Source organism: Abrus precatorius, unplaced genomic scaffold (genome assembly GCF_003935025.1).
Source record: "Abrus precatorius isolate BTA unplaced genomic scaffold, Abrus_2018 Scaffold4, whole genome shotgun sequence".
NCBI classification, from domain to species: domain Eukaryota; kingdom Viridiplantae; phylum Streptophyta; class Magnoliopsida; order Fabales; family Fabaceae; genus Abrus; species Abrus precatorius.
Window position 1 is genome coordinate 698,570 of NW_020874384.1, and position 12,371 is coordinate 710,940.

A 12,371-nucleotide genomic window follows, 5' to 3' on the forward strand; every position below is an offset into this window, starting at 1 on the left:
TGAAACATACTTTTGGGCTGTCTATGATTTGTTTCTATTTTTCTTTTCAATCGATATATTTTTATTAATAATTATTAAAAAGAATTAATTTTACTTTATTTCTTTAAATATTAAACAAAATAATAACATGATAAATATTTTACAAAACAATGGATTGCTCATTTTCATTTCAATATAAAGGCTCATAATAATTAATTTAATTCAAAACTGAAGGAACAAAAAATCTTAAATCCTATTTTTTAATGGTTGTAAGACAGGACAAATTTATTGATCTCAACCATGGGCTTGAAAAATAGATAATTTTTATGACATATAAAACGCTAATATAACTGTCAACATTTATTTTAATTATTTTTAATTTAAGTTTTTACTAATTTTATTTATTGAAGATAAATAAAAATATATATAAAATATCTTCTAAAATAGATAATTTACTGATTGAATTTTTCTTTTCAATTTCGTGCTAAGTGTATTCGTATTAATCAATATTTTCGTTTTTAAAATTATTCCAATAATCACTCGATATATTCTTTTAACAATTCAAACAATATGAAAAATCTTTGTTCTTTACAAAACTTAATAATCACACTCCAAAATTTTAATCAATTATTCAAATAACAATTTATTTTTCAAAGTAGTCAAATTAAGAATCTGAAGGGAACATTGATAACCGCCACAACTCAACTTGTTGGGGATTGGATTTTTGCAATTCCCATAGGTTCGGTGTTCCCAACAGTAAGAAACTACTCTCCACTCTCTAACTCTCTGTTTGGTTCCCCACAAATTACAAACGCAATTTCAACCAAAATTTTGAGCTTCCGTTTCAGTACCAATTATTGCCTTTTTCTCATTTTTTTAATGTGATTCAATATTCAGATGAGTTTGAGTATGAGCTTGTGCGGTAGGTATAGTCTTCGGCTTCCATATTGCAGAATTGCAACTTCCAATCTTAACCGTGATACCCCTCCTGGTATTTCTATGCATCCATGTTGATCATAAATGCAGAATTTTTTAAAAATAATTTGCTGATTTTGTTAATGTTAATGTTTCTTTGAATTTCCATATTATTATTAGTTTAAGTTTTGGTGGTTGTTGTTGTCTATGCATTGTTTCATTTTTTATGAAATGAAGATGTGATTATCATTGGAATAATGTAGTTACCGATTTTTCATCAGAGATTGCTACCAATTACTTCAAATTTCATGTCCTTGAAAAAAAAATATAAGACTTGGCATCCTCTTCTGTCTTTTTGGGTAATAGGCAGGCATATTGTTCACATTAATGGGCACATAAACACTTCGGAGTCTGAAAATTGTCTTCAGTCGAAATGGAAGATTAATGGCAATAAAATTGGGACATTCTTTGGCGCTATGACAGGTACTGTCTTTGAATTTATGGTGATTGTGGAGTATGGGCTTTGGATTATACTACCCTCTCATTTATCCAGTTTCATTTCTTAAATTTGTCACATGATGCTGTGTTATCTGATCAAGCCTAACTTCATGCTGCACAGGCCTCTTTTACACATTTATTAATTCATTTTGTTATACATTCTGTTTTTTTCTTCCTTCTTTTGGGAAGAGGGAACTTGCTATCGTCAACTTTTTATGCTGGTTATGTTTGCAAATTGCAGCTTGGCTTGGGTGGCTTACTGACTTATAAATGATTTTCCTCAAGGCTAATTCAAATTTTTATATGTGAAATAAGATTGGGATGAATCCATGGCTGCTGTTGGTATGACATGCAAGCTATAAATGTCTTTTCTTGTCACTGCTTGCTTGAGTTACTGACTGGCATTTTTGTCAAATTCCTGATTTTTTTCCATTCTTAAACTCTTCTCTATACCGTGCTACTGCTTTATTGGGATCAGTTGATTGTATCAGTGAATGTTTCTTGTTTCCATCTTTTCAGTGGCACACTTGGTTGCTCCAGTCACTGCAAAAGCTGTAAGTATGGATAACTATGCTGGTGATGCATTTCAATGTCTATTTGCATCAATAAGTTCTGGAATTATTAACTCTTTTCAATTTCAGTTTTAATACGTTCATTCTGCATGTTATTTTTAATAAAGGCCACATAAGACCGTAATATATATTCTTATTGTAAACTCATTTAATAATATAATGTTCTAGTAAATATTATTGGGCAACCATACAAAAAATTGAGGAATACAGAAGTTTCTCTATTTGCTTCCTTTTGTGTATGAGACATTGAACTCAAGTTGCTAGCTTTTGTAAGCTAAGGATAACTAGGAAATATTGTTTAATGAGTTTATTGTGTATGTCTCTTTGATAGCGGAAATGGCACAAATTATTCCATGTGTCGTAAATCTTGATAAACACTATGCATCAAAGTCATAGTGGCTGCTTCTTTTGTGTTATTCCTTTTATTTATCTAATGAACTAGAATTATTTTCTCTTCACTCACAAAGTGGCTGCTTCTTTTGTGTCATTCCTTGTGTACATCTAAGGAACTAGAATTATTTTCTTGAGTCAGGAAGTGGCTGCATCTATTTATGCTTTGGCTGATGGAAGCCTCAGCGACTGGTTTGGAGGCTTTCTATATTCAGCAGGACAACAGGCCAATGAAGCTGTTCAGGGCCAACTATCCTCTCTGAGTTTCACTAGGTGCACTATAAATTCCTAAACATTCTTTTCATACTATTCTTTCCCCTGAAGATTGGAAACGTGTAATGATTTGTTTTTCTTCTTATTTATGTTTACAGTTTGGCTGTAATTTATGGGGCTGGGCTTGTGACCAGCCTTTCTCCCTGTACACTTAGTGTGTTGCCCCTGACCCTAGGTTACATTGGTGAGTGTGCATCTGTTTGGCATTTTCAGTATCAATACCTTTTTAGTTGCCTGAATTTGTTGCTTGGAATATTTCAGGGGCATTTGGCTCTGGCAAAAGCAGAGCAGAGGTAATAACTCGTTGGCTGTGTTATTTCTATGACATTATTCTAATATCTTTTTGTGTTCCTGTTTGAGGATTGAAATTACTATTGCTAAATGCTAACATAGCAAAGGGGATGTCATTAGGCAATATTGACTATTTAAATCTGTTTTTAATCTTTTATGTTTTTGCTGATATGCAAAGATCTGACATGGGGCAGCATTTTACAACCAGTGCCATGCACTTTATTAGAGCAGACTTTGTATGTAAAATGCTTGGACCTTCGGTCTTTTGAGGCCCTCTAACTTTTAGGTAAACTGTATAATATGCATTGTGTTCAGTTCAGTAATATGCATATTTGAGGAAGTCACTTAGATCCATTGCATTTCACATATGAATTTTTTCAAAAGTGAAACATTTCCTCCGCTTGTCTTATTTCTATAAATTCTGTATGAGACTCTCGTTCTTCTACACATGCAAAAATGGAGAGAATTCTCACTAATAATTATCTCTTCTTCCTATCAGGTTATTGGAGACTCCATTGCATTTTCCTTAGGTCTTGCAACCACATTAGCACTATTGGGTGTAGCAGCGTCATTTGCAGGAAAGGCTTATGGACAGATTGGCCAAGGATTACCTTTGGCTGCTTCTGGTGTGGCTATAATTATGGGTCTAAACCTTCTTGAGGTACTGATACATTTTGTCTCTCCCCACCCCCTTCTGAAAATCTTTACTATTAATTTTCTTTGTTGTTTTCATTTCCTTTTGCCTGCAACAACATTCATAACTCACTCAGTCAGCAGGGTTATTGACTGCATTTTGGAACCATTTAGACCTCGTGTTCTTTACAAATCTTTAAATCAGGTGGACCATAGTTTTGGTTGTGGTTCATTTTGAGAAAATTTTGCAGATCATTGAATTACGTCTTCCCTCATTCTTTGATAGTTTCGACCCACGTTCAGCAGCTGCCAATTTCCCATCAAGTAAGATTATGCTCTAATACTGTTTTTAGCTCTTCCATTATATGTTTGAATGCAGAAAATTACATGATGGAATTACACTCTTAGGTGTGCAAGCATACCTGGCTGGGCTTACATTTGCATTAGCTGCCTCACCTTGTAGTACCCCTGTTCTGGCCACCATTCTGGGATATGTTGCTGCATCCAAGGTACTTCCTATTAACAGCCAATACTTCGTTCTTCCTTTCTGGCAATATTTTCATGCAGGGTTGGCAAAAGAACATAGGGCAAACCAGTGTATTTGTTATGTCAAATTACTTGTTTCTAAAATTGAATCTATTAAGTCAGCTAACTTATGATTGTAAGATTTTTAAAATTTAGGATATTTGTGTAGCAATGTCCATGCTTAATTCTTATATGTATATCGTTGCATAATATTTTGATAGTCTATTTGCTTTTTTTAGTTAGCGTATTTAGTCATTCTTATGTGAATGAAGAAAAATATGTTTTTTTTAACAGGATCCAGTGATTGGAGGCAGCTTACTTTTGACATACACAACTGGCTATGTTTCTCCCTTACTCTTGGCTGCTTCTTTCGCTGGAGCATTACAGGTCTGTATACGGTTTTTTTGGTTTTATAGAATAATCTTAAAGATCTCCTTTTAAACAAAGATATCTCATGGAAAACAATATTTCTGATTCAAATCTGAATTGACAGAGCTTGCTTTCATTTCGAAAGTTCTCAGCATGGATCAATCCTATAAGGTAAGTTTTGAAATTTCAATGAGCAATTAAGTACATAAATGGGTGCACTCATGTTCCTCCTTCTCGGTATCGTGCTCTGATTATTTTCTTGTTAGTATAGTATCCACTTCCTTATTTTCTGATGCTTGTTACAATTTTCTTGTCCCACAGTGGAGCAATGCTGTTAGGAGGTGGTGTATATACTTTCTTAGATAGGCTATTCCCGGCCACAATGGTGATGTAAAAAATCTCTTAACTTACCACACGTAGAACTTGAACAGTTGCTTGTATATATTTCATAGAAGTACTCAATTCAAATAGAATTCAACTATGAGATCTATTGCATACCACAGCCCAATTCTTCCTCCAAATTCATATATATCATGGTCCATTGTCGTCGGAGTGTAACAATACTTGCTGCATTGGACCATTTGGAGCTTGTTTAGATTGCCGTTGGTTAAACGCTTTACGAGACAATACAACAGATGCTTTAAAGAAGAAAAAATTTTCGATTTCACTGAACGAGGGTTCTACTGCAGAAAAAAAGCCGAATTGAGTTTAAACTTACTTTCGTGATTATCAAGACATTGTAACGGTTTTTTTTAAGAAAAACTATCACTTTCAATGAACCAACGATTAATAGTTAATCCAATTTAAACTGAGTAAAATGTCGACAATGATAATCCTTTTAAGGGATGTGAATTCCAGTTTCCATGGTTTCAATCTCACACTTAGCTAGTCACTTTAAACGTAAGCTTTGGTGGCACATTCATTACTACTACTAAAGATTGAAAAGGAATACCACATATAGTTAAAGCTGGATTTGTAAGTTTCACTCAACGTTGTTATACTGTTTATTATCGTGTGTTTAAAATACTTATATAACAAATCTGTAACTTTTGCATGTTAATGATTGGATCTTAATTGATGAGAGTAATGTTAATATAACTGTCATGGAACTTGTAGTGAGATCCCTAAAAGTTATATTTCAACGTAAAAAAAGAAAACAATAATTTCAAGTATCAGTTCTCATACTTCCGTTGATATCCCCCGTAAAAAAAGTGAGGCTAAGATAACTTAAAACCAGCATTTTTAGACATTTAAGTTATCTTAGCCTCACTTTTTTTTCCTATATAACATTTGGAATAAATTGCGCAACTTAAATATTTGAATAAAATAAAACAAAATACTTGCACAAGTAATTGTGACGTATCATACTCTGGACATAATTATATAAGATGGCGAAATAAAAGATCGAATATCAGCAATACAGAACATATAGAAGAGAAAAAAGAAAAGGAATAAATAATATCACTAAATTTTATTGTGTAGACACCTATTGATACAAATGAAGCAATCACCCGAAACAAGAAGAAAATTGAACTAGCTGAGTAGCTCTAGAAATGGTTTACAACCCACGGACACAGGTCAAGGGAATGAGAAAATGAAAATGCACTTTTCTGTAATTTTAACTAATCTTCTATGGTATATGACATAGCCGGCATTGTTAAGCTAAGGCCAATCAGTGTTTTGCAAACATTCCTTGTGTTAAGGAGGAAAAATCATAATCATTCGCTGTCTTTGAAGGGGTCGATGATCCTTGAGCTGCTGACTGAGGGTTGTTACTCCCTCCCGTTGTCGTCACGCCATTAACTGGAGCAGCTTGCCCCATAGCATAGTAACTGCAACAATTGACAACTTAGTTAATTAGAAAAAAAGAATAGTAAAAATCAACGGAAACCAAATGGGTATATGTTTCGCAGGATGACTTCGATGAATGAAAAGAACTACATCCTGTATAAAAAATGAGCAGGATATATGACTTGAATGAATGAGACTTTTTGCAAGGACTGACAGCATATCTGAAACATGACCTTCAGCTAAAGAAGCCATTATAAATCAAGAAAATCTGTAAGAAAATTTTAACAAAAGAATGTCTCATTGGCATCGGTTCAGGATGAGATAACTGGCACTCAAATTTAATTTGGCATACGGGGCAAGCATTGATCAATATGAAAGTGATTTCAATGCCAATGGCACCGGCCCTCAACTATGAAAGGAACCTTTTTATGAAGAAAATTAACCTTTAAAAGTCAGAACTTAGAAAGAATCATCGCCTTTTGGCACCACAGCCAACATTACCCACAGCTCAGTAATTTTGATTTGGGGAACCGTGTATCCTTCCTTATTGACGGCAATATCGACCAAAGATTATTCAGAATCTTGTCCAGCAAAATCAGGTCACAATTCAAGTCAAAACCCTAATAATTACCCAAACTGAAATTAAATACATTTTTAATGAACAAACTAGTAGTGTACCTAGATGGTGGATACTGAACTGAACTCCCAGCTGAATGCGCTGCAGTCATGTTCATTGTCTAACCCAGAAAGAAGAAGATAAATAAATTGCTGAATAAAGAAGAAGAAATTATTTATCAATTAACTTAATGCTTCCATGAACTATTAACCTGCATGAGTTTCTGCAAATCTCCCTGACCACCCACGGGCATTGATACTGGAATTGGGTAGCCAGCAGCTGGCCAACTTTGGACTGGGATATTGGACCCTGGTTGTTGTGTGCTAGCAGCATACTTGGAATCCCCACCAGCAGATTTAGCAGCGGCAGCCATTAGAAGAGTCTGTTGATGTGCCAGCATGGCTAGCTGCTGTTGATGGGTAGAAAATGGAGACACCATATTGCCCTGCAGATATCCAATTTAGTGGGTCAGATGAAATCTTATTCGCATACCAAAACAAAACCAATCGTCTGAGGATAGAGATCAACAACTAAATTTACTTGTTCTTATGTCTAGGATAAAAACTCATATAAGACAAAGATCAATGCTCAAATAACAACACAAGATGAGTATATTCCATAAATAAGATCAATCATATATAAAGTCAGAAGGAACTCAGTCTTAAACAAACTTATTGGGGCAACAAACCTATTAAAGCACTGGCATGTACCTTCTCAAAGAGGCTCATGATATCATTTTTAACATCTTTTTTTGGTTTTTCTGGAGTTAAACTTTGTGTAACTGAAGGTGAATCTTTAAACAAATCTTCAATTCCAGAAGTAGACTGGGTGGTACTCTCAACTGTTTTCCCAGCACCAGTTTTCTCGGCTGTTGAGGCCTCTGCAGCAGCTGAAACAATTATAGCAACAAAATTTAAGCCTAAGACAAACACAACATAATCACCAAGAAGCTTCTTCAAAGCTTAAAAAACAATGCCTGGAAACACTTTCATTAGTGCTTCCATGGTGTAATTTATTTTTTTTTTCCTTTTAAAAAGGAAACCTAAAACTTACACTGAAAACCTGCCCAGTTATTGTCATCAGTCGTAGCATCAGCTGCCCCTGAGTCCTTTTCATTTGGACCATCCAAAGACAACATGTCAAAAAGGTCTGTAGCATAGTTGACTTTTGGAGGGGAATTTGGTTTTGTGTCAGTAGGCTGTTTTGAAGTTTCAGCTAGCGGTGGTGGTACCACAGATTCCACTTTCTCAATATGTTGAGGCTCTATCACAGGAATTACCTGTTCAGGAATTAATTATTTTCATAAGTCTTTGAAAGTATAAACCATCATATTTTCAACTTTAAAGAGGAAGGGGAAAAAATCATTTTTACACAAAGGAAATAAGAAAAATGACAATCTAGAATTATCTATGTTAGTTGCTCATAGTGTCATAGTTTATCATGTAGATTATTGAAAATGTATATTGGGCAAAATTATTTTATATAAAATTTGTCAAAATTAACACTTCTCTCACTGAATTAGTTCCCAAATATCCATCACTATCAATGTATACCTCAATCATAAAATTTCCCTAGAAGGGATCTGCATATTAGTTTTATTATTTCATAACTTGGACCAAGGTCCAAATATGAGCAGACTTGTTTTTTCAAATAAAAAATACAAAGCACCCAAGGAAGGAAATATGATCCATAGAACCAGCTCAATTAGTAACGCAGGAAACATTAAGCTTATGTTTCAACATATCATGAACAGGAAGTTATTCTAGAGTCTTGTCACTCAATACTACTATTTTTTCTTTTCAGATAAATATTTGGGCTAATAACTGCTTCTGAAAATAGTTTTTGGCTTTCAAAAACTAAACATTCGGTGTCTGTTTTTTATCTGATTGTTCTGAAAACTAGTTCTCCAGAATTAGATTTTAGAGTAGAAAATTGAGAACATATTTTTGCTTATGTTTTCTATATCATGGATTCACTACTTTCGTTTCGAACCACCACACTTGAAAACTTGATTGCATTAAGAAAAGTGCAAAAAACCCTTAAGTTTCAATTCCAGCGATTAAGCCCACTAGATTTTGAAAAATGCAGCGATAGCTGCTTTTATAATCACTGAGTATTATATACCTCCAATCCAATGATTCTTCTTTCAGCAGAGGCTTGAATTTCTAAAATTGGGCATTCACACTTAATACAAAGCACCATTGGGGCTTTTCTTCTTAAAAATAAGAGGGCAAAATTCTAAATTTAAAGTTGAGAGTTTCATTTATTGTAGCTCCAAAATTGATGGGGGAACTCTACATTTTCCTTTCTTTTATTAGTTGTATTGCTAAAAGAATGCTAGTAGCTCATGAGTCATAACTCTGATAGCAGAACATACTTTACAACCACAAATAATTCACCACAATAATAGGAGGGAGGGGGAGAGAGAGAGAGAGAGAGGTTACTTGCTCAGGTCCTTTGGGAGGAGCAGGAACACTAATTCTTGTGGCGGGAATTGCATTGGATGGTTGGATTTTCTTCCTTTCCTCAAAACAATTCTCAGATGCAGCTGCATAACTATGCCCACCTCTTTCTACAGGCTTTTGCCAATGTGAAGGAGTATTCTCTCGTATTCTAGAAGGTGATTTTGGTTTCTCATCCCTTGCAACCCATCTCTTCTCTTCATACCTTTAAGTACATGCAATGTGATTGAAAGCAAATAATCAGCTGCACATTATAAGAAAACATACACTCCTAACAGTACAAAGATCAAAAGAAAAAAAAATCAGTCTGGTTTAAGGTGTTCATCAACAAACATACTTTGCACGAATGAAATTTTCAATTCCAACTCTATCATAATGTGGGGGTAATTCTGCTTCCCAGTAACTATTTGCCTTCTCATTTCCCATTGCTATATAGGAACAAAAACAGAAATTCAAATATAATGAGCAGACTATATAACTAACGCATACAAACAAAACCCAAAATAACCACAAGGTCATGAACATTCAGATTCTCTTACATTGAATGAATGCAACCTGCTCCGGGAGCCAGGTGTCCAATGTTGCAGAGCGAACCTGCAGATAATCTACCAAGTAAGCATATAAATTGCAACTAGCAGGTCGAACTTTAGAACCAGTGTTTAGTTAATATACATATTATGGACTAGAATGTAAAAAACCAACAGTTAGGACCTAGGAGCCATGTTTCAGGTGTTCCCATATCAAATTGAGTTAGGATTGATATTAGACTTTAAATTGAAATGGAATAAGGTCATGTGGAAACATTTTTGTGAATCAATTAGAGCCAGAGTTAAAATGTTCACAGTCTAAAGAGGACATATTTAGTATATAAGTTTTACCAAAGCAACTCACTCAGAATCCTTTTGTCAGTATTTAGCAAACAAAGTGAAATGTCCCCCAAAACAAAACATTTAGTTTAGACTATTAAATCACCTATTCCTAACTGAATTACCAAAGATTTTATTTTCAAGTGAGATGACGATAATACATAATTTCCTCCTTATAACTTGTTTTCTGATAGATCAACCTTTAAGAATCAACATTACAAGAGAAACCCACAGAACTCAATTATTTCTTTAATTCAAACACTGTGACATACCTTTGATATGTGTACCCCAAGACTTCTATGTATTCCTGAACACTGCATGCATATAAAGATGCCAAGATTGACACTAGCCCATCTTGGGCCTCTGCAAATCAAAATTTTACCAAAATTTGTGAAAAAATAACAAGAAAAAAATCCCAAAAAATGCTTATACAATGACAATCCAATTTTCATGGACAGATTAGTATCTCTTTTCTTCGTTTCCTTTTTACAACAGAATGTGAGATAAAGATTGGATCATTTTAATCTAGCCAGAAACATGATTACATACTTAGCTTTGCAGTCAGCACATTCCTTATTCTCTGGTAGTTTAAGAAGTCCTTCCAGTATCTGCGTATTTAATTTAAAGTAAAGAAAGAAAATATTTAATCAAAGACAAAAGGAAAATGGGGAAATAAGTGTAGTAAGTTTCAATAGAGGAAACAATCCATAGTAAACAAACAAATTAAGAATTTAGACACTCATGACTGGAAAACTCCTCTCAATAAATGTAAGTTGATCGACATTGTAATAGAGAAAAAATAAAACATCCAAAGTAAACAAACAAATTCAGCTCAAAATATATACAAAAAGAAAAAAGGTAAACTATTTTTCTTTGAAATGATATAAGATCCCTACAAAGTCTTTCCCTTATGAGTTATGACCGCAACTAACTTTATGAATTAAATTCTCGTCAAAATAAGAAACTAACAAACACCCAGTTAACTGGAGATATATATATATATATATATATATATATATATATAAATAAAATGAGAAGCAACCAAAGGAAAAAAACAAAGTTTAAACTTTTCTCCAGATCAACAACAAATATTTTACGTAATCCAAATTTTCCAACCAACAATGATCGATCATATTTCAATATGCAATCAAATGGCCTCAAAACATCTCCAAAACGAAAACCAGAAAATTAAGTAAAAAATTACTAATGCATTGGAAAAATGGATCCAAACGACCAAGTTCAGTAACCTCGATCGACTAATTTAATGCCAAAAATAATTGAACTAAAAAATATCACAACAAGCAGATCAAACTCTGAGAAAACCATCACCACCAATCAGCGATCCATTTCCTCACATGCACTATTTTTAATATTTAACACTTAATTGTGTCATATAAGCAATCGCAAAAGTTCGCAACATCGAAGTTCGATTTCTCGAGATGCGAATCGGACGGTGATTGAACGGAATCCGACAATTCAGAATTATCATTACCATTATTTAAATATAGAATTGAAAGCTGCAAAATTCGGAAATGACACATTCACGTATTATTATTATTATTATTGACATTGAGAGAAAAATCAGAGGAGTAAAAGATAGGAGAAAGAAGAAGAAGAGGAACCTTTTTGTGCTTGGCGTTGAGCTCCTTAGAAACGTTGGCCTTCTCGTTCATGGTGACACTGTGTGAATGAAACGTTGGATTTCGCGAGAGAGGAAGACGAAGAAGATCGAAGGGCAAATTGGTCTTTTAACGAACTTTCTCTCTCTTCTCTCTCTCTCCCTAAGTTGTGATATCTGAAATAAGGAATGTCACAGAAAGAAGAAGAAAGAAAGAAAGAAGCAAATATCGCAGTAGATACGTCCTTCCTTGACTTTTATTATCTGCTTTTTCCCCATATTTTCTCCCTTCTTTTTATTTTTTCTTTTTTGGCTTTTGGCGCACAGCTCTTTTTCTTTTATGGAAACCAAATTTGACATCACATTAAAATTTTGTAATTATTTTGTTTCAAAAAATGCCAATTAATTATTTTTATCGATCTATAATTTTATTATCTCGTTCAAAAAATTTACTTTTTAATTTAAAATCATATATATCATTTATTAGAAGCAATTATGTTTGAGTCAAATAAAGTATTAAAATGGACTAAAAATCTTATGGAAAATCTTGTTTTTATTAAAAAATATTTAATT

The 12,371-nt window shown here is 33.7% G+C and overlaps 2 protein-coding genes across 5 annotated transcripts; one reads left to right on the forward strand and one right to left on the reverse strand.

Annotated features, from left to right (window-relative positions):
* Positions 1–578: 578 nt before the first annotated feature.
* LOC113864973 (cytochrome c-type biogenesis ccda-like chloroplastic protein) lies at positions 579–4,979 on the forward strand. Of its 3 annotated transcripts, none has more exons than XM_027499249.1 (13): positions 579–735; positions 877–970; positions 1,261–1,377; positions 1,912–1,946; positions 2,497–2,627; positions 2,726–2,811; positions 2,889–2,920; positions 3,418–3,579; positions 3,803–3,875; positions 3,960–4,060; positions 4,371–4,463; positions 4,591–4,616; positions 4,767–4,979. In XM_027499249.1, the coding sequence occupies exons 2-13, from the start codon at positions 877–879 to the stop codon at positions 4,837–4,839; spliced, it is 1,023 nt and encodes a 340-aa protein (XP_027355050.1). In that variant the 5' UTR covers positions 579–735; the 3' UTR covers positions 4,840–4,979. The 3 variants fall into 3 exon arrangements, with proteins under 3 accessions (XP_027355050.1, XP_027355049.1, XP_027355051.1); XM_027499248.1 differs by having other exon boundaries at positions 4,570–4,616; positions 4,767–4,977; XM_027499250.1 differs by lacking the exon at positions 877–970 and having other exon boundaries at positions 4,570–4,616.
* Positions 4,980–5,801: 822 nt separating this feature from the next.
* On the reverse strand, positions 5,802–12,029 carry LOC113864635 (ADP-ribosylation factor GTPase-activating protein AGD5-like). 2 transcript variants are annotated; one of them, XR_003504893.1, is made up of 12 exons: positions 11,803–12,029; positions 10,730–10,788; positions 10,453–10,543; positions 9,854–9,908; positions 9,652–9,742; positions 9,297–9,519; positions 7,906–8,131; positions 7,563–7,741; positions 7,064–7,297; positions 6,915–6,973; positions 6,680–6,817; positions 5,802–6,277 (listed from the first exon to the last, which is right to left on the reverse strand). XR_003504893.1 is itself a non-coding variant. In XM_027498584.1 (11 exons), exons 1-11 carry the CDS (start codon positions 11,851–11,853, stop codon positions 6,118–6,120), a joined length of 1,428 nt encoding a protein of 475 aa, XP_027354385.1. In that variant the 5' UTR covers positions 11,854–12,029; the 3' UTR covers positions 5,802–6,117. The 2 variants fall into 2 exon arrangements, 1 of the variants encoding a protein (XP_027354385.1); XM_027498584.1 differs by lacking the exon at positions 6,680–6,817.
* Between the last annotated feature and the right edge of the window lie 342 nt (positions 12,030–12,371).